The sequence below is a fragment of the Silene latifolia genome, chromosome 10 (assembly GCF_048544455.1).
Source record: "Silene latifolia isolate original U9 population chromosome 10, ASM4854445v1, whole genome shotgun sequence".
NCBI classification, from domain to species: Eukaryota; Viridiplantae; Streptophyta; class Magnoliopsida; order Caryophyllales; family Caryophyllaceae; genus Silene; species Silene latifolia.
In genome coordinates this window covers 139,957,491-139,979,030 of record NC_133535.1, presented here as the reverse complement: position 1 = coordinate 139,979,030, position 21,540 = coordinate 139,957,491, and the positions used below count along the sequence as shown (strand labels likewise).

The 21,540-nt window shown below is 35.7% G+C and overlaps 3 protein-coding genes across 6 annotated transcripts; 1 reads left to right on the top strand and 2 right to left on the bottom strand.

Annotated features, from left to right (window-relative positions):
- The first annotated feature begins 238 nt into the window (after nt 1-238).
- Nucleotides 239-16,341, top strand: LOC141606039 (uncharacterized). 4 transcript variants are annotated; one of them, XM_074425017.1, is made up of 2 exons: nt 239-393; nt 13,923-16,341. In XM_074425017.1, exon 2 carries the CDS (start codon nt 13,991-13,993, stop codon nt 16,208-16,210), a length of 2,220 nt encoding a protein of 739 aa, XP_074281118.1. In that variant the 5' UTR covers nt 239-393; nt 13,923-13,990; the 3' UTR covers nt 16,211-16,341. The 4 variants fall into 4 exon arrangements, with proteins under 4 accessions (XP_074281118.1, XP_074281117.1, XP_074281120.1 ...); XM_074425016.1 differs by having other exon boundaries at nt 384-520; XM_074425019.1 differs by lacking the exon at nt 239-393 and adding an exon at nt 6,819-7,130 and having other exon boundaries at nt 13,862-16,341.
- On the bottom strand, nt 1,501-2,700 carry LOC141608353 (uncharacterized). Its single transcript, XM_074427716.1, has 2 exons — nt 2,193-2,700; nt 1,501-2,057 (listed from the first exon to the last, which is right to left on the bottom strand). The coding sequence occupies exons 1-2, from the start codon at nt 2,698-2,700 to the stop codon at nt 1,501-1,503; spliced, it is 1,065 nt and encodes a 354-aa protein (XP_074283817.1).
- LOC141608352 (uncharacterized) lies at nt 5,301-5,699 on the bottom strand. Its single transcript, XM_074427715.1, has one exon. It carries the CDS (start codon nt 5,697-5,699, stop codon nt 5,301-5,303), a length of 399 nt encoding a protein of 132 aa, XP_074283816.1.
- Nucleotides 16,342-21,540: the final 5,199 nt, after the last annotated feature.

The following is a 21,540-nucleotide window of genomic DNA, read 5'->3' as shown; positions in this document are numbered from 1 at the left end:
GATGGGGTTTGGTGATAGGAGAGAGGGATGAATAAAATAAGAGTAAAAGTTGGGTGGGGTTTGGTAATAGGAGAGAGGGATGAATAAAATAAGAGTAAAAGTTTCCAAAATAAGAAAGGGGAAGAAAACCTGAATAATCCGTTTAAGGAAATAGGGAAGAAAATAGTGAATAGGAGGGAGTATAATATTACAAATGTTTATAATTGAGATTGAAAAGTCAAATTGACATTTAGTTTAAATAAGACGAACCATTCCTGAGTCACCTTATTATCTCTTTCTCTATAATCGACATTTCATTCCCCAAAGATTAAATAAGTTGGCATTACGGTTACACTACTCATTGTCGCATTTCATGAATAGGCTGCTAACTTTTGAGCTACCATAAGAGATCTTGTAAGTATCGTGTTGTTCAATAAGTCTCCTTGTGAAGACTAGATCCGTCACAAGTTTCTAATGGGTTAAAATATTACTCACATGGGTAAATAAGACAAAAATAAGAGTGCATAGGGAATCCCAAATGGTATGTCTTTATCTACTTAAATGGGTTTTATTTGACCCGTCACAAGCTTATGACGGATATTGTCCATCACAAATGAGAATTTGTGTTGTTTAATTTGTTGCTTGTTGGTCGTTATCCTGGCCTTTCTAACTTGCTACTCCCGTATTTGAATTGGCTGGTCTTTAAATTGTAAGAATGTTTATGTTTATTTAATTTCGCTTGCTAGATAAAGGTTGCCTTTAAAACGGGGTGTGAAAAGGAGACTTAAAACTAAACCCAAATCATTCATTTCAGTCAGCCTTCCTTAAGATAGATGCTCAGTCATAACATTAAAACGGGTCAAATATCATCTCATTTGCCCATTTAAGACAATTGTTTTTTTTTTTACTTTTCCCTATAAATTCTACTTTATTTATTTATCTAATTTGTCCCGTTTTTAAATTTAAGACGAATACGTCAGACTAAAGCGAGCTCTAGTCAAACTATCCCCTCCACTTAAATTGCAATTTCACGCTCATTTTTTAAGAAAAATTCTCCATAACACTTGGGTTTTGGCCTTAAATAATGAATCACAGATTCACAACTTTCAAGGCACTATTGTTGAAAATAACAAAAAATAGGGGCGAGCGTTATACGTAGTCTGAATGTGTAATAGAGAAAAACAACTAAAGTGAGAATTGAACCTGTTAAAAATTTGTGCCTTGAATTTGTGGCGAAGACGGAATAAACTGAGACTAAGTTAATTTAACAAGAATGAATAAAGTCAAAGTAATATTCGAGGGAGGCACGAGAGTTGCCCGGATTCAGTCGCGGGTCATGCGCATACCTGATGTCTCCGTAGAATGTCACTGTACGAGGTGTATGGCGTCATTAAGCATTAATTGCTACAAGATTATTATTATTTTTTTTTTTTTGCAAGAAAAGCAAGCCCATATTATTCATCCATAAAGGGAATAAAGAGGCCAATCTTACAAAAGATAACCAACAGACTTCCAAATAGCTTACGAGTTAATAGAATCTAGAATTTCATCCTCATAAGAGGAATGATAAGCATATAATAATCTTATACTAACTAAGTATTGGACTCTCCGCACAATATAGTCCTCATTATGTTCAACATCTCGGAAAATACGGGAATTCCGTTCTTCCCAGATGCTGTAAGCTAAGGCTGTAAGACAACTCGATATCCATTGAGCTTTCCAATGACGTCTTCTCCTTCGACCAGCTAGCCAATGAAGTTCTCTCTTTAAACTATCAGTCCGTCCCCTGAGCTTCATCCACTTCAATAACCTGTTCCAGATTGAAGTAGCAAACTGGCATTTGAAAAATAAATGTTGATGAGATTCATTGTCAGCTTTGCACAGAATGCAGCGATTAACCATATGCAATCCCCTGTAATTCAGTTTATCAATGGTGGCTAGTTTATGTTGCATAGCCAAGACCACCAACACACTATGCTTAGGAAGAGCAACCCTATTCCAAACAGTCTTTTCCCAACTGATTTTTCTATCATGATCTCTCAGCTGCTCATATATTAAACTCAGCTGAACTTTCCCGCCTGCAACACATCTGGACAGCAAAGTACGAGCATTATCAATGCCACCAGTCTTCTCCAATAACAGGTCTCGTACCTTCAGAATACTTTTCTAGCTTTTAGAATGGAAGCTTTTGATCTGCATTGTCCAGAAGTTACCTTGCTTTATATTATAAGTGTGATTCCAGATAACCCAAGAACTGTCAGCATGAGTCTCAATAGCCCAGATCCACTTACACAGTATACATTTATTCCAAGCCAAAATTTCTTTGATATTAAACCCACCCTCAATATGTGGCTTGCAGCAAGAAGACCAACTCTTCATGATAAGCTTGCGTTGACCCTCCACAGTACCCCAGAGAAAATTCCTGCAGAATTTTGTTACAAGCTTCAGAACACCCTTAGGTATCAGTAAAGTGGAACACCAGAATTGCTCCAGGCCAAAAATCACAGTGTTTATCAAACTGATTTTGCCAGCATAGGATACCTTGTAGTTTGCCCAATGGTGAAGAGCTTTTTGCATTTTATTCAATAGGTCAGCAAACATTTCTTTGTTAAGTCTCCCTTCATTTAAGGAAACACCCAAATACCTGAAAGGAAACTCCCCTTGCACAAAGTTAGTCTCCTCTAGAATAGCATGCTGGACACCCTCAGACACACCTCCCATATAGATATTTGTTTTATCTGAGTTTGCATACAACCCGGATAATTGAGCAAACCTCTCCAGTCCGAGTATGTGACCTTGATCGATGGAACATCACCACGAACAAAGAGCATCAAATCATCGCAAAAATAAGGTGATTTAATCTCAATCTTCCACATTTGGGGTGATAGGAGACCTGTGGTTGAAGATGAATACGTCCGAGCGGCACGGACAGAATCTCCATGCTCATTACAAATAAGAAGGAGATAATGGATCCCCTTGTCTCAAACCACACCCCCTTTAAAAAATCCAACAAAGTGTCACCATTAATTTTTAAGTGAACCAAGTGGAAGTGATACAATCCATAACCCATTTCGAAATTGAGGAGGGAAATTAAATGCTTTCAACATCCTGCTCAATCAATAAAAGTCCATTGCGGGGAATCAAATGCTTTCGATATCTACTTTGATTAAGCATCTTGGTGAAATCCCCTGTTGCCCATAACCCTTGACCAAAGACTATGTGAGCATTATATTTTCAAATATGCTTCTACCTTTCACAAAAGCTCCTTGCTCCTTCCCAATGATCTCGGGTAACACCGCCTTTAATCATCACATAAAATTTTACTTATTGTTTTATAAAGAATCGTACAACAAGCAATAGGCCTATAATCCATGACAAGATTAACCACTTGCTTTTTAGGGATTAAAACTAGAAGAGTAGTGTTAGCTTGCTTTGGCATGGTACCCTTCTTAAAGAATTCATGAATAGCGAGTAACGTAAATCGGGCTTGATAATGCCCCGATTGGTCTTAAAGTATTGAGCGAGAAAAGCCATCTTGACTGGACTCTTATGAGACCCCATGGAAAAAAGAGCTTTCCTGATTTCACATTCAGTGACCTCCCTGCACAAAGGCCCCCAGTCCTGCTCCTGAATAGTGTGTCCTTCAAGAATGACAGAATCCAAAGACACAATATCCTTTTTCTGACCTAAAAGCCACTGATAGTACTCCACAAAAGCATTGTTCACCTCAGATAATCTCTCTCTATGAATACCATGAATATCCCGAATTCTTCAATAAGGCTCGATGTTTCCTAGCAAAGCAATTTTAGAGATAAAATAGGCATTAGGCGCATCATTAAACTTAATATCCTTGATTTTAGCTCGTTGTTGAAGTGAACTCTGTTCAGTTTTCCTAAAAGTGAGGTAATTATGCAGCAATACCTTTTCCTGCTCAATAAGATTAGAATCAAGGGGTTGCTGCTGAAGTTTCATCTGACATTTCTCTAAACACTTCCTAGCATTTGAGACTTTCTTTGATAACCCAGAATAGCTAGTTTTATGCAAATCAATAAGATGTTTCCTAACATTCTTCAACTTGGCAAAAAACTTGAACATCCAGTTGCCTTTTAATGGGATGTCCCAAGCAACGAACAAGAGGTCTATAATTTTGATGCTCCTCCCAACAATTTAAGTAATCGAATTTCCTTCGATAACATAAGTTTCATGAATATCAACCAATAAGGGTGAATGATCAGATATCCCAGCTGGGAGAATCTGAACATGGGTGGAAGGATAATGGACTAACCAAGAAGGGTTAGTAAGAACCCTGTCCAATCTGGACCAAACTCTATCATGAGATTCTCTTTTGTTGGTCCAAGTATGCTCACAGCCAAAACTATTAATATCCTCCAAAGTACAATCCAATAAGCATTGGTTAAAAGCAAGAATTTTAAAGGCGAGGGAGGATTAGGTCCAATTCTTTCATCCATTTCCCTTACAATGTTGAAATCCCCCATAACAATCCAGTGAGTAACAGAACTAGCCAGACCTCGAAGTTCATCCCATAACCGTTCTCTATGGCTAGCATCATTACTAGCATAGATGAAAGTAACAAAAATCTTTTCATGAGAAATTTGATGCAAGAGCTCCAGGTGAATCAGTTGATCATGAACATGTGAAGATAGAACAGTAAATTTCCTATTGTCCCATAGAACCCATATTCTCCCATTGTAGTGGTGAGAGTAATTATTCATAATAGAATATAAAGGAAAAGTCCTAGAAATAACATCAAATTTATTGGATTTAACCCTAGTTTCCAAAAGCCCTAATACTTCAACTTTATTAATAGCCAGATAGCTCCTCACCTCCATCTGCTTTATTGGGTCATTAAGACCTCTTATATTCCAAGAAGAGATTATCATTTCCCTGGGTCCGGTGGTTCCTCTGCCTGAGGGACCACCAAATTGCTATCACTACTGTCTGTGTGCAATACAGAAAAGCTATTGCTCACGTAAATCCCGATCATCATTTGTCGGATGACATCTCGGTCCTCGCATCGAGACATTAATAACCTCAACAACAACAGTGTCATGATGACCTAGCACATTGCATTCTTGACCCTCCTCTATCCCATCAGATGGAGAACTAACTGCCAAAACAACGGGAGAGGAGCCTAATCCAAGACATTCTGAGCTCACCCCTGAGGTTTTAGTAGTAAGTTCATCCCCTGACTTAGGAGGAATATGGCCTAGCATATGGCTTCCGAGTCCGAGCAATCGTGTCTTTGTGAGGCTTATTAACCCGAAGGGAGCCTGTATTCTTGAACCACATTCTTTTTGTTTTCAAGCAAGGTTTTGATTAATCTTAGTAAATTTGCATTTTTCTTTAACATGACCCAATTTCCGCAACAAAGGATCGTAATAGGGTAACCATTCGTATATGATCCTTTGTTCCACTTCACCATGGTAGGGAGAAGATAACGTGACTGAAGTAGGTAATGTTCCAGCCACATCAACCTCTACCAGAACTCTAGCAAATGAGAGCTTAGACTTGAATGTAGTGGGCAAATCTGCAAAGAGGGGTTTACCCACCACACTAGCCATCTTACTTAGTACCTTTTCTGACCACATAAATGGATCCAAATCAGGGAATAAAACCCAAGCAGGGACAACTGATACACTATCCATTTCCTTAGAGAAAGTGGGTGACCATTGTTTCAAAATGAGTGTACCAGAGCCCATAGTCCATAATTTCAGTTCTTATTATTCCTTCTAGCGTGGACTTTTGTCTTGGCTAGAATTTTAACATTAAGCCTTTGTATAAGGCTTGGTTTCCTCGTAACTTTATGGTCTTTTCTTATTAGGCCATGTTCTTTTGGACTTAATTTCAGTTCTAATAAGTTGATTAAGTTGATTCACTCCATTAAGTTGATTCGATTCGATTCGATTCAGATCGATTCGATTCGATTGATTCGATTCGATTCAATTCAACATTAATATTATCATTCTTATTTTATATTCTTATTGATATATTTATTATTATTATTATATTAATGTATTTACTATTGTTATTACTATTACTATTATATTACTTTTATATTATTATATTACTATTATATTTATTAATAATTAATTTGTATTGTTTATATTATTATATTTATATTTAATATATTTTTATTTTTATTATTATTATCATTATTATTACTATTATTATTATATTATATTTATTATTTTATTAATATATTCATTATTATTAATATTCTTCATAATATATTTATTATTATTATTATTATTATATTTAATATTATTATATTAATAAGTTATTATATCATATTTATTATTTTATTAATATATTCATTATTATTAATATTATTAATCACATATTTAATATTATTATATTAATAAGTTATTATATTAGACCTATTATTATTATTAGTATTATTATTTATTTTTTAGTTATTATTATTATTATTATTATTATTATTATATTATATTATTATTTATAATGGTATCATTTATATTACTAATATATTATTATTATTATTATTATTATTATTATTATTATTATTATTATTATTATTACTATATTTATTATTATATTACTATTTTATTTTTATATATCTTATTAGATTATTATTATTAGATTATATTAATATATTATTATTTTTAATGAATAATATTATTATAATATTTATTATTATTATTGGTATTATAATATTTATTATTATTGGTATTATTATTATTAGTATAATCTTTTTATTATTATTATTTGATTCGATTCGATTCGATTCGAGATCGATTGATTGATTCACTCCATTAAGTTGATTCGATTCAGACAATTTCAGTTCAAAAGAACAGGGCCTTAGTCTAGTTTTAGGAAATTATTAGAATATTTCCTAGTCGTGTCTCTTGTTTACTAATTAGTCTAGATCTCTTATCTAGGGCAGAATAAATCTATATAAAAACTCTTGTATTAGTCTTGGTTAATTAAAGAGGTGGAGATAGTATTTGTGAGTACAATCTTATGAGAGTCGATTTGTGAGGTTCCCTCCGGGGATGAAGCTTCAGTTTGTTCCGGGTTCAAGTAGATTAGCGTTCTTCTGTCTTTGGAGATTGAAGGAGTCTGTTCGGATCTTGCTGGCCTCAAGATCGTTTGTCCTTCATCTTGTTTGGGTAATCTCTTTTGTCCTTTTGAGATTACTATTTTGTTGGTAGAATAGGGTATAATTTTGGCTCATATTGAGCGTGTGTATACCGGTCTGCTGTTGTACTATATATTATCTCCACAATAGTGAATTTTGCTCTCCTTTAGTGTGGACGTAGCCAGTTATTTTACTGGTGAACCACGTATATCTGTGTGTCACTTTATTTGTTATTCGCTATTATTTGTTCTTACCACCCTAATCAACTAACTATTGGGTAAGGGGAGGCCTCCGTTACAACAGAACCCGCGTCTCTCATCTAAAAACTAAGAATCTGACCACTAGCCTAAAGTCCTATATAGAGGTGGCAATCATTAACACGACCCGAAAACACGACACGAACCCGATACGAAGTTAACGGGTTAGAGTTAAGACGATTTGACCCATTTGAGTAAATGGGTTGACACTAGAGCTGTTCATGGGTCATACCGTCCAATAACCCGACCCATCCGGCCCTTATTTTTAGTGGGCTTGGACACAAAATTTTCTAAAAAATGAGTCGTAGGCTGGATAAGCCCGTCCCAATTAAGTAAATGGGTCGGACATGGACACGAGCTTTTCCAAATGGGCCAACCCGCCCAACCCACTAAAAATATAAGATTATAAAATTTCAATTTATTTGTGTATATTAATTGTTTTATATAATAATTTTTTTTAATGAAAGAAAATAAAAGTATATTTTTATTTAATAAAGTCGAACCTAAGCCGTTGTCTTTCCAAATATATCTATGCTAATTAATATTTGTTTGTCTTTCCAATAGACTCATATATTCAAAACGCCACTAATTACCGTGTATTACAAGTTAGAGTAATGTATACATTCAATATTTACCTTTACCCTTATATGTATTCCTTAACTATCCATATATATATATATATATATATATATATATATATATATATATATATATATATATATATATATATATATATATATATATATATATACACCTAACTTCAAATTTCAAATCAAGGTCTGAGATATAAAAAGTAGTTTAAATTGAAGTCATTCTATACCGAATAAGTAATTAACAGTTAAAGTTTAGTGTTACGGCCAATTAGCCCATGGGTCGCCCGACTTTTGACTAAAGGGCAAGTAAGGGCAATGATAATTGGCCCATAATTCTGACCCGTCCGCCCACTATAGTCTTAAAGGGCAACTTTTTTCTTCACGGCCCGACCCATGTCCGGCTCAAGCCCGCATTTGAATAGCTCTAGTTGACACGGACACGACACGAACCTTAAATGGATTGGGTTATGGCTGAACTCTTTTGACACGAACTCGACACGAACAACCCGTTTATTAAAAGTGCCATAATATATTTGGGCTGAATCAATAATCGCACCAAACAACATAAAACTAGGTATTTTCATTCATCATTTTAAGGATAATAAAGTTATAAAGCTTAGTTTATTTCATTAGTTTATTGGCGGGTTGGGTGGGTTAAAAATGACCTGCTAAAAGATAAATGGGTTAAACAGGCCGGGTTGGGAAAAATTAAATGGGTTGGGTTAGGGTTGAGACAAATGACCCGTTTATGTAATTGGGTTGGGTTAGGGTTGGGGTAGTGATGACCCGTTTAAAGTTGACAAGAACACGAACACGACACAACCTGATCTGTTTGTCGGGTCTAGTCCTATAGATGCCACTTCATACACAATCAAATATTGTATATACTAGTATAGATCCCGCGTATGCGAGGTTATATAAACTTATTATTTTTTAGGGTATTATTTATACATTTTAAATTGGTACCTCATTAATATTTTATATTTCACTCAGTTGTATTTTGATATGGAAAAAAAAATGTAAACTAAGCAAAGAGAATTGAGTGAAATTAAGAAATGTGTATTTTTATGAATATACTTTTTTTTTTTTACCATAAAACTGAATATTTAATTTTATAAAAATTTTCAAACTATTTTAATGAATATTTCTTGTCACTAACCTAATAGTAAGTATGTGCCAAATTATTCTCTAAAGTAATAATTCTAGCATTACGAAAATTTAGCAAATTATAGTCTATAGTTTAATACTCCCTCCAATTCATCATAATGATCCCCTTTGAGATGGGCACAATACTTAAGAAAAATGAATAAAAAATGAATAAAGGACAAATGTGGGGTTTGTTGATAGGAGAGAGAGATGAATTATTAGGAGTTAAATAAGGAGTTGTGGGGCCAAAACATTAAGAAAAGTAATAAAATAAGAGTAAAAGAGTTGTGTGGGGTTTGGTAATAGGAGAGAGGGATGAATAAAATAAGAGTAAAAGTTACCAAAAAAGGAAAGGGGAACATTACTTGAATATTCCGTTTCGGGAAAGAGGGAACATTAGAGCGAATTGGAGGGAGTACCAATTTTATTTTATTATAGTGAAAAAAAATCATAATTTTGAATTTAGTTAAATGATTAGAATTTAATTATAAGGTTATATTTAAAGAAAAAATAATAATATTTTATTAGAAGAAAGTTTCACATGTTTTCTTATTGAGATATATGCATTTTGGAGGGAAAACTAAAAGAATTTTTATTCTCTTAGCAGTAAGGATGGTTTTTAGATCAGAAAGTTACTCGAGCTACAAGTCTACAACCCAAGTAACCTAGGCCCAGTTCCGCCCCTACTTTCAATAGTGTGTAGAAAAAAAAGAGTAGAAAAAACATATATCCTTGACATGAGACATGTGTTTTGGGTTTAAAACTGGTTTAAAAACCAGTAACCAAATTGTCAGCTAGAAACATTACTAGTAAAGAAAAAAGAAGAAATCTGGTGGAAGAAACCTAGAATTTGTTTTCTAAAGTTAAATTTTAACGGATCGAAAATAGATGGCAATAAAACTCCTTTAGAATACTCTATGAGAGATCATAATGGTAAAGTTGTTTTGTTGGGAGCAAAAAAGTGCGGATCTAATAGTATTCTTGTTGCGAAAGCTCTCGTTTTAAAACAATACATTTTAGCACCCAAGTACTTAGGAATTTCAAAGTTAATTGTGGAAGGTGATAATTTATGTGTTATTAACTCAATTCGTATTACTTGGCAAATTCTTTGGGAAATTTCTAGTATTGTCAAGGAAGTGAAATTAGACCTTCATTTTTTCGATGAAGTGATAATTAAACATTGCTTTCGTGAAGCCGACAAGGTCGCTGACTTTATGACTTCTATTGGACATTCATATCCAATTCTTTCGAGGTAGCCGGTGGCTTCAACTTACGTCACTCATTCAAAAGAATTAGATACGTTGTTGTTATTTAGAGGATCAATCTAATTTTCTTACCCTATCAAATAAATAAATAAATTTTAAAGTGTCAAAAAAGCGGGCGGGTATTCTATTTTGCTCACCCCTAGTTAGATACTACGTAGATATGAGTCATTTAATCATGTGTTTGTATGAGTAAGCTAATGAGTGCTTCAAAAACTGGCTTTACAAATTCTTGTTTTGAACCATTTTTGTCTTTTCAAAAAAAAGGAATTTGTGACCATTTTATGGTTAAATATAACTACAATGGTTCAGCTAGTTTTACAGTTTATGGTAACTTATTTTCCAAAAGATGTCAATTTGGCTGTAAAATGGTCTCAAAAACCCGTTTTTTTTTTAAAAAAAAAATCAAAATAATTCGTCTTAAGAGAGACCAGCTGAATTGGTGGCATATAGCCAAAACATCAAAATATTTGAGGAAAATATAATATATATATATATATATATATATATATATATATATATATATATATATATATATATATATATATATATATATTATATCCCAACTTTTGGGTAATGAAAATACGAAATACTCATATAGAATGTTGTTGTATATTCCCTTCGATTTAATCTGTAAAGATTAGGGATGGTAATGGATCTCGAACCCTCTCCAGATCCCAGGATCCAAATCTAATAGGTCGGATTTGGACGGCAATATTTTTGATCCTGTGGATATGGATATGGATCGGATCCATATGCATAAAAACAGATCCGGATATTGATCCATATAGTCGAGATCCAGATCCTACCCTAAATTCATTTTTATTTTATTTTAAAATAAAATTTAAAAAATAAGTTAAAGACTTTCTAAAGTTTTTACATAAACTAAGGCCTAAGCTATGATTTATTTCTTATGGTAATTTCTCATTTGTGACGAATACTATCCGTCATAAGCTTGTGACGGATAATGGTCCTCTCATACAATTATAAGTGGGAGGGCAAGTGGGGAGCGGCAAGTGGGACAAATATGGAGCTCCCCACTTGCCCTCCCACTTGCATATTGTGAGAGGGTCACTATCCGTCACAAGCTTGTGACGGATAGTGGCCGTCACAAGCAAGACGCTTTGATTTCTTATTAACATTTTTCAGTTGCAAAAAATTCTTTGTTATCGCTACTGTATTTTATAAAACTTTATTTCGATATCTTTACAACTTTATTTTTACGAAAGTTTTCCATGGTACCCCTTAATTTTGGTAGATTTCCTATGATATCCCTACTTTTAAGAATTTGTCCATGGTACCCTTGATGTTTCATTTTTGTGCCCATGGTACCCCTTAATGTAACGGGCATTAACAAAACGTTAAATTTTGATGACGTGACAATAATTAGTAAATTAAAAATAATAATAAGTAGGATAAATTCCATGGTACCTCTGAGGTTTGCGCTTTTTTTCCTAAATACCCCTATTTTTCTCCAAAATAACTTTAACTGCTCATATCTCCTAGCCACGAGTTCACAAAGCCGCAATTTTTTTTTTCTAAATTGTAGATCTCGGAAAGACAATTAGTTCGGAAAAAAACTTAATTTTGAAAGAGTGATCGAAAGTTATAGTCGTCAAAGTTTCTTTAACGAATAAACTTTGACTAGTCATAACGCCTGTCTAAGATATAAAAAAAACGCGATTTGTGTTTTTCAAAGTGAAGATCTCGTAAAGATGATCAACTTAGGAAAAAAATTGCAGCCTTTTGATATCGTAACTAAGAAATACAATCAGTCAAACGTTTTTATTGACAAAAACAAGAGTATTTGGGGAAAAAGTGCAACCGCGGGGGTACCATGGGAATTGTTCAAATTTATATTTATATTTATATTTATTATTAATTTTCAACGTCATCAAAATTTAACGTTACATTAACAGCCGTTACATTAAGGCGTATCATGGGCACAAAAATGGAATCTTAAGAGTACCATGAGCGGAATCTTAAAAGCAGGGGCACCATGGGAAATCTGACAAAATTAAGGGATACCATGAAAAATTTCCGTTATTTTTAACATTTGTATTCTAATGTAAAAATTAGTATGGTAAGTCGTAGTATAACCCAAAAACTAATATTTTAATAATATTTGAAAATTGATTTTTTTCTACCACCAAATGGAGACGGGATATATCAATATCCAGTCCTGATCCTGCAGATCTGGATATGGATCTGAGAATTCCAGACCATATGGATATGGACCGGATCCAATATAGTATATAAGGATATGGATCTGGATCCAATATAGGACATAAGGATATGGATCTCGATCCTATATGATCTTATCCATTGTCATCCCTAGTAAAGCTACCAATCGGGTCACTCGGGCCGGTTACGGGTCATGTCAAAGTGAGTCGGGTCATATCGGGTTCGGGTTGTGTCGGGTCAGTGACGAGTTCGAGTCGTTACAGTTCATGTCGGGTCATTTTCGGGTCGGTCATCAGCGGTGGCAAGTCGGGTCGGGTCGTTAGCGGGTCAGTACCGGGTTAGATTATCAGCATATATTTTCTCTTACGTATTTCATGTTAGACGGTTAATTTTATGTTTAAACAACATGTAGGTGTATTAATTGTTTTTTTAAGTGAAAATAATTAAGATGAATGTCAATTTGATTTTTCAGGTCAGATTCGGGTTGGAAAAAATTAGGATGTTATCAGTTATCGGGACGGGTTGGGTGGAGTCGTTTCGGTTTCGATTCACCCAATTTTCGGGTTCTATCGGGTCAGGTTTCGGGCGGGTCGGGTTCCTCAGGTTGGATCAGCTTTTGCTTGCTCAATCCTAGTAAATAGTAGTTTAATCAAATGTAGGAGGAAGTAGCTATTGTCTTACCGTGACTAGTTATGGATCCATCTCATCATTACAATGAATAAAATTAAAATAAGAGTTTTTTTTGGTCAAAAACTACCTTAAATTTAGGGTTATTTGTAAAAAGACTACCTTACATTATTTTTTTTTGTTATCAACTACCTTTGTTTTCCTTTTTTTTGGTTAGTAACTACCAACGCTAAGAGTCTAGATATATTTGATTAGTTTTCCACCTTTAACTTATCTCACATAACTGTTTTATGTTCTAATTTTGCTTAGCTCCGATTTTGGGATGTCATGATGTATTTACACTTAACTTTAGCAAATGTTTGTAGATATTATTGAAATATGCAAGCATAAATTTTGCTTATATGAGGTTAAATTGTTGTTTGGACGCGGTTGGTCGTTGCTGTTTGATGTTAACAAAGTCATTTGAGATAGGTAAATGTTGCTAAATCGACCAAATTTTGTCGGATTTCCAGCATAGTTAGTTTTTGACCCAAAAAGGAGAAAACAAGGTAGTCTAAAACAACAAAAATAATATAAGGTAGTCTTTTTACAAATACCATTAAATATAAGGTATTTTTTGACCAAAAAACCCCTTAAAATAAAGATGAAAATAAAAAGAAGATTGTAAGAGGCTTAAATTAAGACGGTCTTAAGCATAATCAACTTCTCAAAATGACCAATTTCTGATAGTAGGTTGAAAATTATAACTCCGCAGGCATCACTGGCTAGTGTCAGCAAAAAATTGGCATCAGTATTTTTGAGTCCCTTTTAGAAGCAGGCGTTATGGCACTCCCCTCCACGCCACAATATATCTTATCCCCACAAGCATCACCGCAACAGGGAGGAGAACAGTCGATCATCCAAACGTTACTAAATGCATACCGGAATCAATTGCTACAAATCGAAGTTATGATGGTTGTGGCTGTTATCATGTCATGCATAATGCTCCTAGGATCCCTTAGGAAGCGTACAATCAATGGTTTCTTCAAGCTATGCATGTGGACCACTATGGTTACGACTCCTTTGTTACTTTCGTATAGCATTGGCCTAATGACAAATCTAAGAAGCGGGTTGTTCCCTGTATGGGGAGTCATGTTGCTAGCAGGGATGGCCAATTATGGCGCTATAAGCGCTTTTGAACTTGAGGACAATGAAACTGCTTTGGTTGTCTATGTGCAGGGGTTCTGGAAATGTTGCTTAGTGATTGTCATGACTTTGGGATACAATAAAGCCCAAATTCCTACTCACCTCTGGTGGCCTCTATTTATACTAATCCAGCTTGTGTTCTTCAGGCTTATTGACAGGATATTTTCTCTGGCTTTTGCGAGCAAAAAAGGTCTGCTACTAGGTATCGGTTCTAAGGTTGAAATAGTTGCAGAATTCATGGCATGGGAGGTGCAGATGACGCTCCAAGCTGAAGAAGAAGAACCAACGGCCGATCCAAAAAGCATGTATGGGTACCGATATTTGGTGGGAATGAAACACCTATGTAGCATACCTTTTACATATTCCCCACCTTGCTACGACCGAAATTTTGAAAAGGTAAAAGAAAATATTGTTACGACACAAGAAATTTGGCAGTGTGAAGGCGATTTGTTGAACTCAAATGGTGGGGATTGTGAAGGATGGCTTAAGGACACATGTCTCTCTTTCGCGCTCTTTTGGATGCTACTACGGAGATACGTAGGCTACCCTATGGTTGAACTGAATTCGCTTGAGGAAAAAACATGGAATTTCTTCCGCTACGGGCTAACACCAGAAATCTCACCAGCTACATGTGAGAGAACTTTTAGGGTGATTGAGCAGGAGCTGAGCTTCGTCTACGACTACTTCTATACCAAGAATTTCGTAATATACCTAAAGGGAACTTGGATGATGATACTCAGATTCCTTGTCATGGTTGCATTTTTAGTGATTGCACAATTAATCTTAAAAAACCATCATGATACTCAATTCGTAAAAATCTCGGATAACCTCCCATCTATCAAGCTGGACGTTCTAATCACCAAGGTCGTTATATACGCGATGCTCATATTTGAATTAGTATTCATGGTTCATTACCTGCTCATAACACAATGGTCTAGAGTAGAATGGGTGTGCACCTATGTACGAAAGCAACTTTGGAGAAATCAAACCTGGAAAGACAAATGTTATAGATGGGCTATTGAGCATATATGCCGACATTCATTACGCAGAACTATGAAGCATTGGAAACGAGAAATTGATCAGTACTCTCTTCTCGAGTCCCATGACTACAATTTCCCCCTACACTATATTCTTAGCTGGGTTGTTCCCACGGAATTATTTGATATACACAAAAAGGGTCGAAAGGCAGGCAAATCAATCACATTTTGTCTAAATTTGAAAGCGGCACTACTATCATCTCTCCATGAAAATGAGCGAAAATTGACAAACGGAATATCCTCACTCCGGAAGTATGGTGTAGATACTGATTTTTCCTGGGCTTGCGATCTTGAGACACATACCCATACCATCCTTGTCTGGCATATCGCTACTAGTTTTTGTGAGCTCAACCAACTCAATCGGCATCCTGGTAACGTGAAGTCAGATAATCTATTTGTTGCAACAAGTCTGTCAAAATACTGTGCTTACCTTGTGGCTTTTGTGCCCGAGTTGTTACCTGATCAGAGGAACATAACATTCAAAATCATCAATGGTGTAATATGGGAAGCCAATATTGTTTTCAAGGAATGCTCTAACATGGAAGCTAAGTATGAAATGATGAGGTCCATGACAGGTGAATACAGAGACGCCAAGGACTGTATCATACGGAAAGGGATATGGCTTGGAAAGTCGCTCATAGATAGAATGAGTCGCGAGTCCTTGTGGGAAATGCTAGGAGAGTTTTGGGCAGAGTTACTTCTATACATGGCCCCCTCAGATGATGTCGCCGCACATATTAAGCATCTGGCTAATGGAGGTGAGTTAATTACCCACCTCTGGACTTTGCTTACTCATGCTGGCGTCCTTAAGAGAGATTGAACTGATTACAAATTTACAATGGCATGTCAATTATGTATTTATGTTTTGTTTTAGTTCAGATGATCCTGTTTCTATAGAGGTTCAATTCCTCTTGGAGACGCTTGATATTAACTATTTTTTCACTTGTTTCGCTTTGTTGTCCCTTATCTGTTTGTAAGACTTCTACTCGATTGGGTATAAATCCGCTGATCTTTTGGACTTAAACTATTTGAAGTGACTGAACTTATAGAACCGTACTAGAAATAGAGAATTTTTTTTCATAAATGGGGTTTAAAGACAAAGTATTTACAAAAATGGTGTCCCTTTTCAAACTAATTACTAAAAATGGGTCCACGTCATTATCCATTCTAATTTTTTATTTTTTTTGGATATTTCCTCGTGTTTCCTTGAACTTTTTCGGTTTCTAAGGTGTACCCCTCGTTTTTCACGAAAAACTTTGACCGACAATAATTCTCTGTTACGAGTTCAGAAAACGGTAATTTTTTTTCAAACCAATTATCTCGTCAAGACCTTGAATTTGAAAAAAAATATCACCGTCTTTTGAACTCGTAGCCGGTAGTTATGGTTGGTCAAAGCTTTTTTAACGAATAACTTTGACCGACCATAACTCCTGACTTCGAGTTGAGACGTCGGTGAATTCTTTTTCAAACTGAAGACCTCTTAAAGACGGTCAATTTGAAAAAAAAGTTTATCGTATTCTGAATTTATAACCAAGAGTTATTGACGGTCAAAGTTTTTTTTGCAAAAAAAGAGGGGTATATCTTAGAAAACAAAAAAGTTTAGGGTACACGAGAATATCCCTTATTTTTTTCAATAAGATTCATCATAGACGCCGTATCGGACAGCGACCACCCAAGGCTTGAATATTTTTCTTCTTTTGCTTGCGTAACCCATTCACAACCTTCGTTAACTTTTCCCCATTAATACCAACATCTCAACCTCTTAAAGTTCCCATCTTTAATTTTCACTTTTTCAGATTATTTAATTATCACCTTAACTACTCTTCCTTTGTGGCTGTGCCCAGAAAAACTTTGAATTCGATGGCAGATCGTTACTAGCTGCATCACTGCTCAAAAACAGAGGAAACAACATAGGCGTCTTCCTCCCGCAAAACAGTTCAAACATTTACGGCGATAGCGAAGGCTTGCCGTAACGGTGTAAAACAGAGCACAATCCCTGCTCTCTGATCAAGCCTGAATACCACATTAAATACCATAAATTTCGCCTCATAATACACCCTAACTTGCATCCAACGAGCTGATATTGAAATCTCCTTGAATCGACACATAACAATGATGATTGATGGCGCAAAAACAAAGTCAACACGAGTTGTAGGTTAGTCGCTTTGCGAGACAGCGACCAGTTTCAATCTCAAAAAAAAAAAAAAATGAAATTGGGGACCATGATGACGTGTACCCATTTTTGGTAATTAGTTTGAAAAGGACACCAATTTGAACATGGATCTAACCAAGGTTTTAGTTCATATGGATAATAAGAGTTGTGTCGATCTTGTTCGAGAAGAGCAGCTTCTAAGCAATAATCTTCGTCCCCTGGTATTTCGTTGCAAGCAGCTCATCAATATGGATGTATTTCGTTGCAAGCAGCTCATCAATATGGATGGTTGGACGGTTCATATCAATCATGTGTTCAGAGAAACCAATAGAGCGGCGGATTGGTTAGCTAATGCGGGAGTTTCTTCTTCGATAACTACCTCGTTCATTGATAATCCACCAGAAGGACTTCGCTCCATTCTTAGAGAAGATTTACTCGGGGTCGCCTTTCCCCGTATTGTTCCTAATTAAGTAGTTGTATCTTTCGGGGCTTTGCCCCTCTTACGCACCACAAAAAAAAAAAAAAAAAAAGAACTGAAGTGAATTAAAACTAAGTCTAGAAATGAACCAGTCTTTAAGTTATCTTTTGATTATATGCTATGATGAATCATGCACACTTCAATTTTACGGTTAAATTGGCGTCCATCCTTGTAAAACCTAGCATGGAGCAATTAAGTCAGGGAGCAACATACCCAACAACTCGTGTACAACATGCATTCGAAGCACCATCCGAAACAATACTATTTTTGTTGATCTTGCTTTGAATACATCGTTAGGGCTAACTCTAGACTATACATAGTTTATACGTACAATTAATATAAGATGACACTCCATACATATAACTAGTTAATTACTCCATTTGTCTCGGTCATTTGTTGTCATTTTTCATGTTAAGGTGTCTCGGTTTTAGAAATAAACTTGATAAACAATTTGATCATTCACACCCAATTTGTTCCACTTATCATTTATAATTGACAACAATTGACCGGGACGGAGGGAGTAAAATGAAATCAATCAACAACATATTATGGGATAATGATATCAAAATTGCAAAGTTACTTGAAATAAATTATCGATTTAAGATTTGATTATCTAACTAGTATTGGTGCCCGGCTAAGCCCGGACTACCTCTATGTTACTCCCTTATATTCTATATTTCTTCCCTATTTCCTAAAACGGATTATACTCTATGTTACTCCCTCATATTCTATATTTTCTTCCCTATTTCCTAAAACGGATTATTCATGTTTTCTTGCCCTTTATTATTTTGAAAACTTTTACTCTTATTTTATTCATTTCTCTCTCTTATTACCAAATCCCACCCAACTCTTTTACTCATATTTTATTAATTTCCTTAATGTTTTGGCCCAACAATTCCTTATTTAATTCATAATTATTCATCTTCTCTCCAACCAACAAACCCACCCAACTTTTTATTCTTATTTTATTTTTCTCCTTAATTCCCGTGCCCACAAACAAGGAGAAAAAAATATGGAATTGGAGAGAGTATTATATTTGAGATAGTTTACGGGCAAAACTTCTCCATATATTTCACTTTCTCTCATCTTTTATTTAATCTAATCTATCAAGGACGAGGACTATGCCAGTTTAAGAAAACCTTCCGAGCATAGACCACCATCTACGACAAGAACGGTCTTCTCCATTTCGGAATGGATATTCACTTGCCATTGAGCCGGGTCACGGGTGGGAACAACTAGGCAGAAAACATGTCGATAAAAAGAAGACGATTCCTAGTATGAATTTGGACATTCGGAAGGGATGAAGATTTTAATGTTCGATATCATTCGAAATTTGATCAGTGACGTTCCAAGTCTCTCAACCACTCAACTCGAAAATTAACCCGTAATCAGACCAATATAGAACCAGAGGCGTGTCCCATGTACGTCAATGAAGAAGATTCAAATGTACCCAAAAAAAATGAAGAATCAAAGTCTACGCCGGGTCTTCTACGTGTCTTCGTGTGATGATTAGGGATCTTTGCCCCCACCTTTACTAGTTTACAACCTCTTATTATCATCTAAAATTCTACAGCTATTATATGTTGAAACTTGAAAGCCCGTATAATTTAACGGGTAATTAACTTAGTTATAATTATAATGAAAAAAAAGGTTATATGTCTTTAATGTTTACATCATATATCAAATCATTTGTTACATTTAATTACAATATCACTTAACATTGAATTAGTTAAATGATAATTTGAAATCATGTCATCTTATAAATAACATATACATAGTAATGTTTTATAGGTACAGATTTAAGAGCTCTCTTTTACAATACTTAAGAGACTCTAAAGATTCTTGTTACCTAGGCTCTCTTTCACATTGAAAAGTATTACGAACATGATTTGCACGATGACAAATCTCACACGGTTTTGGCAAAGTGTTTTTACTACGATTAACAAATGGAAGTAACTTTATTTTTCTCGGAGGGATGACCCAACCGTTTATGCCATAAATAAATATTCTAAACAATTCCTATAGTACTTGTGATTATGCGTGGTTCTTGTCGTAGGTAGTATAGTCCATCCAACCTGTCACCCTTACCAATCACCGTTCTTGTACATCGGTCCTGAATAAGACAAATACTAGAATTAGCGACAAATTCACAATCTAACGCATCACTGAGTTGTGAAGCGGAAATTAAATTACAACGTAATTGAGGAACATAAAGAACAGGGTCAAGAGATATGGTTGAAGTAAGCATAATCCGTCCGACTTGTGAGGCATGGACTTGCAAGTTGCATCCCATCCGGCAGACCTACAACTCGACTACGGATGGTCCGGACATTGAGCAAGCTTTCGAGTAAATCTGTTACATGGTGCGAGCAACCTGTATCAATGAGCCACTTACCAGAGAAAGTGAGATTGGCTATACCATAGATAGTGACCTAGGGCTTGGATGTCTCTCCTGCACCCGAAGAGGTAGCTATGGCGTGACTTGATTCACCCTTCATCCCACCAGGCATGTAACACCCCCATCTACCAAGGAGCCTTAACAAGACATTTCCTAGGAGATACGGGCATTACCATCTCGGTTGCCCGAGGAATAGAATATCACAACATCAATAAAAGAACTATTAAAGTTAATTACAAGCTTTACTCAACAAAGGAAAGATACAACTGACGTAACAAAACAACTACGGTGAGACTATCCATACCAAGAGTCGGTGAAAGACTCGTCCCTCCAACGCACCCAGATAAACTCCATATAACAACACCTGTTAACACTGACTGCTCACAATAATGGATCACCGCAGACAAATCACAAGAAAAAACAAAGACAAAACCACACAAGGCAAGTAACTGAAGAACAACATACAAAACATAGTACAACACAAGCACCAATCTCCAACTCCAATAAACCGCCAATCACCTTACTAATTCGAAGGTATAGTCCTCCCGGATTACCAATCGCAACCAGTATTCCACACCGCCAGTGGGGACCGCAGCCTTACCACCTAAGCCCCACTCAAAACTATAGAGCGAATAACCCAATGACCATTAATGTGCACACCCCCTTGTGACGGGAACCGCAAGGGGCGAATCAAGGGCGTGAATCCATTCCCGAAGACGACTCCACTTAGCCAGGGACGCACCCCGCACACAAACACAATAATACTACTACACAATCAGAGATACGACGCACCACACATGACAACCAATCGACAGTACTGAGTCGGAAAACCTACCTTTAGCAATCAGCAACCACATCGCATACATCCATATGAAGGCAAGGCAACCTCCATCAACACCTATCACAACCAGTAGGAAAACCCTATTACTAATAACCATAACCACAACGATACATACGGATGATGACGATGACTTACCTATGCTTGGCATTCCGGCGACACGACCGTGACCCGACTCAAGCCTCCGTCCCCATGGTGCTTCCAAGTGTGAAGGATCCCAAAAGGTTGAAAGGCGGTGAGGGAGCAGATGTGTCGTCGATTAGGTTTTGGGAGAAATGAAAATG

Coding starts and splice junctions, on each gene's coding strand:
- LOC141608353 (XM_074427716.1), bottom strand. CDS start 2,700: ATGGGAGGTGTGTCTGAGGGTGTCCAGCATGCTATTCTAGAGGAGACT. Junction 2,058..2,192: donor CACTTATAATATAAAGCAAG/GTAACTTCTGGA, acceptor GATGTGTTGCAG/GCGGGAAAGTTCAGCTGAGT.
- LOC141608352 (XM_074427715.1), bottom strand. CDS start 5,699: ATGGGCTCTGGTACACTCATTTTGAAACAATGGTCACCCACTTTCTCT.
- LOC141606039 (XM_074425017.1), top strand. CDS start 13,991: ATGGCACTCCCCTCCACGCCACAATATATCTTATCCCCACAAGCATCA.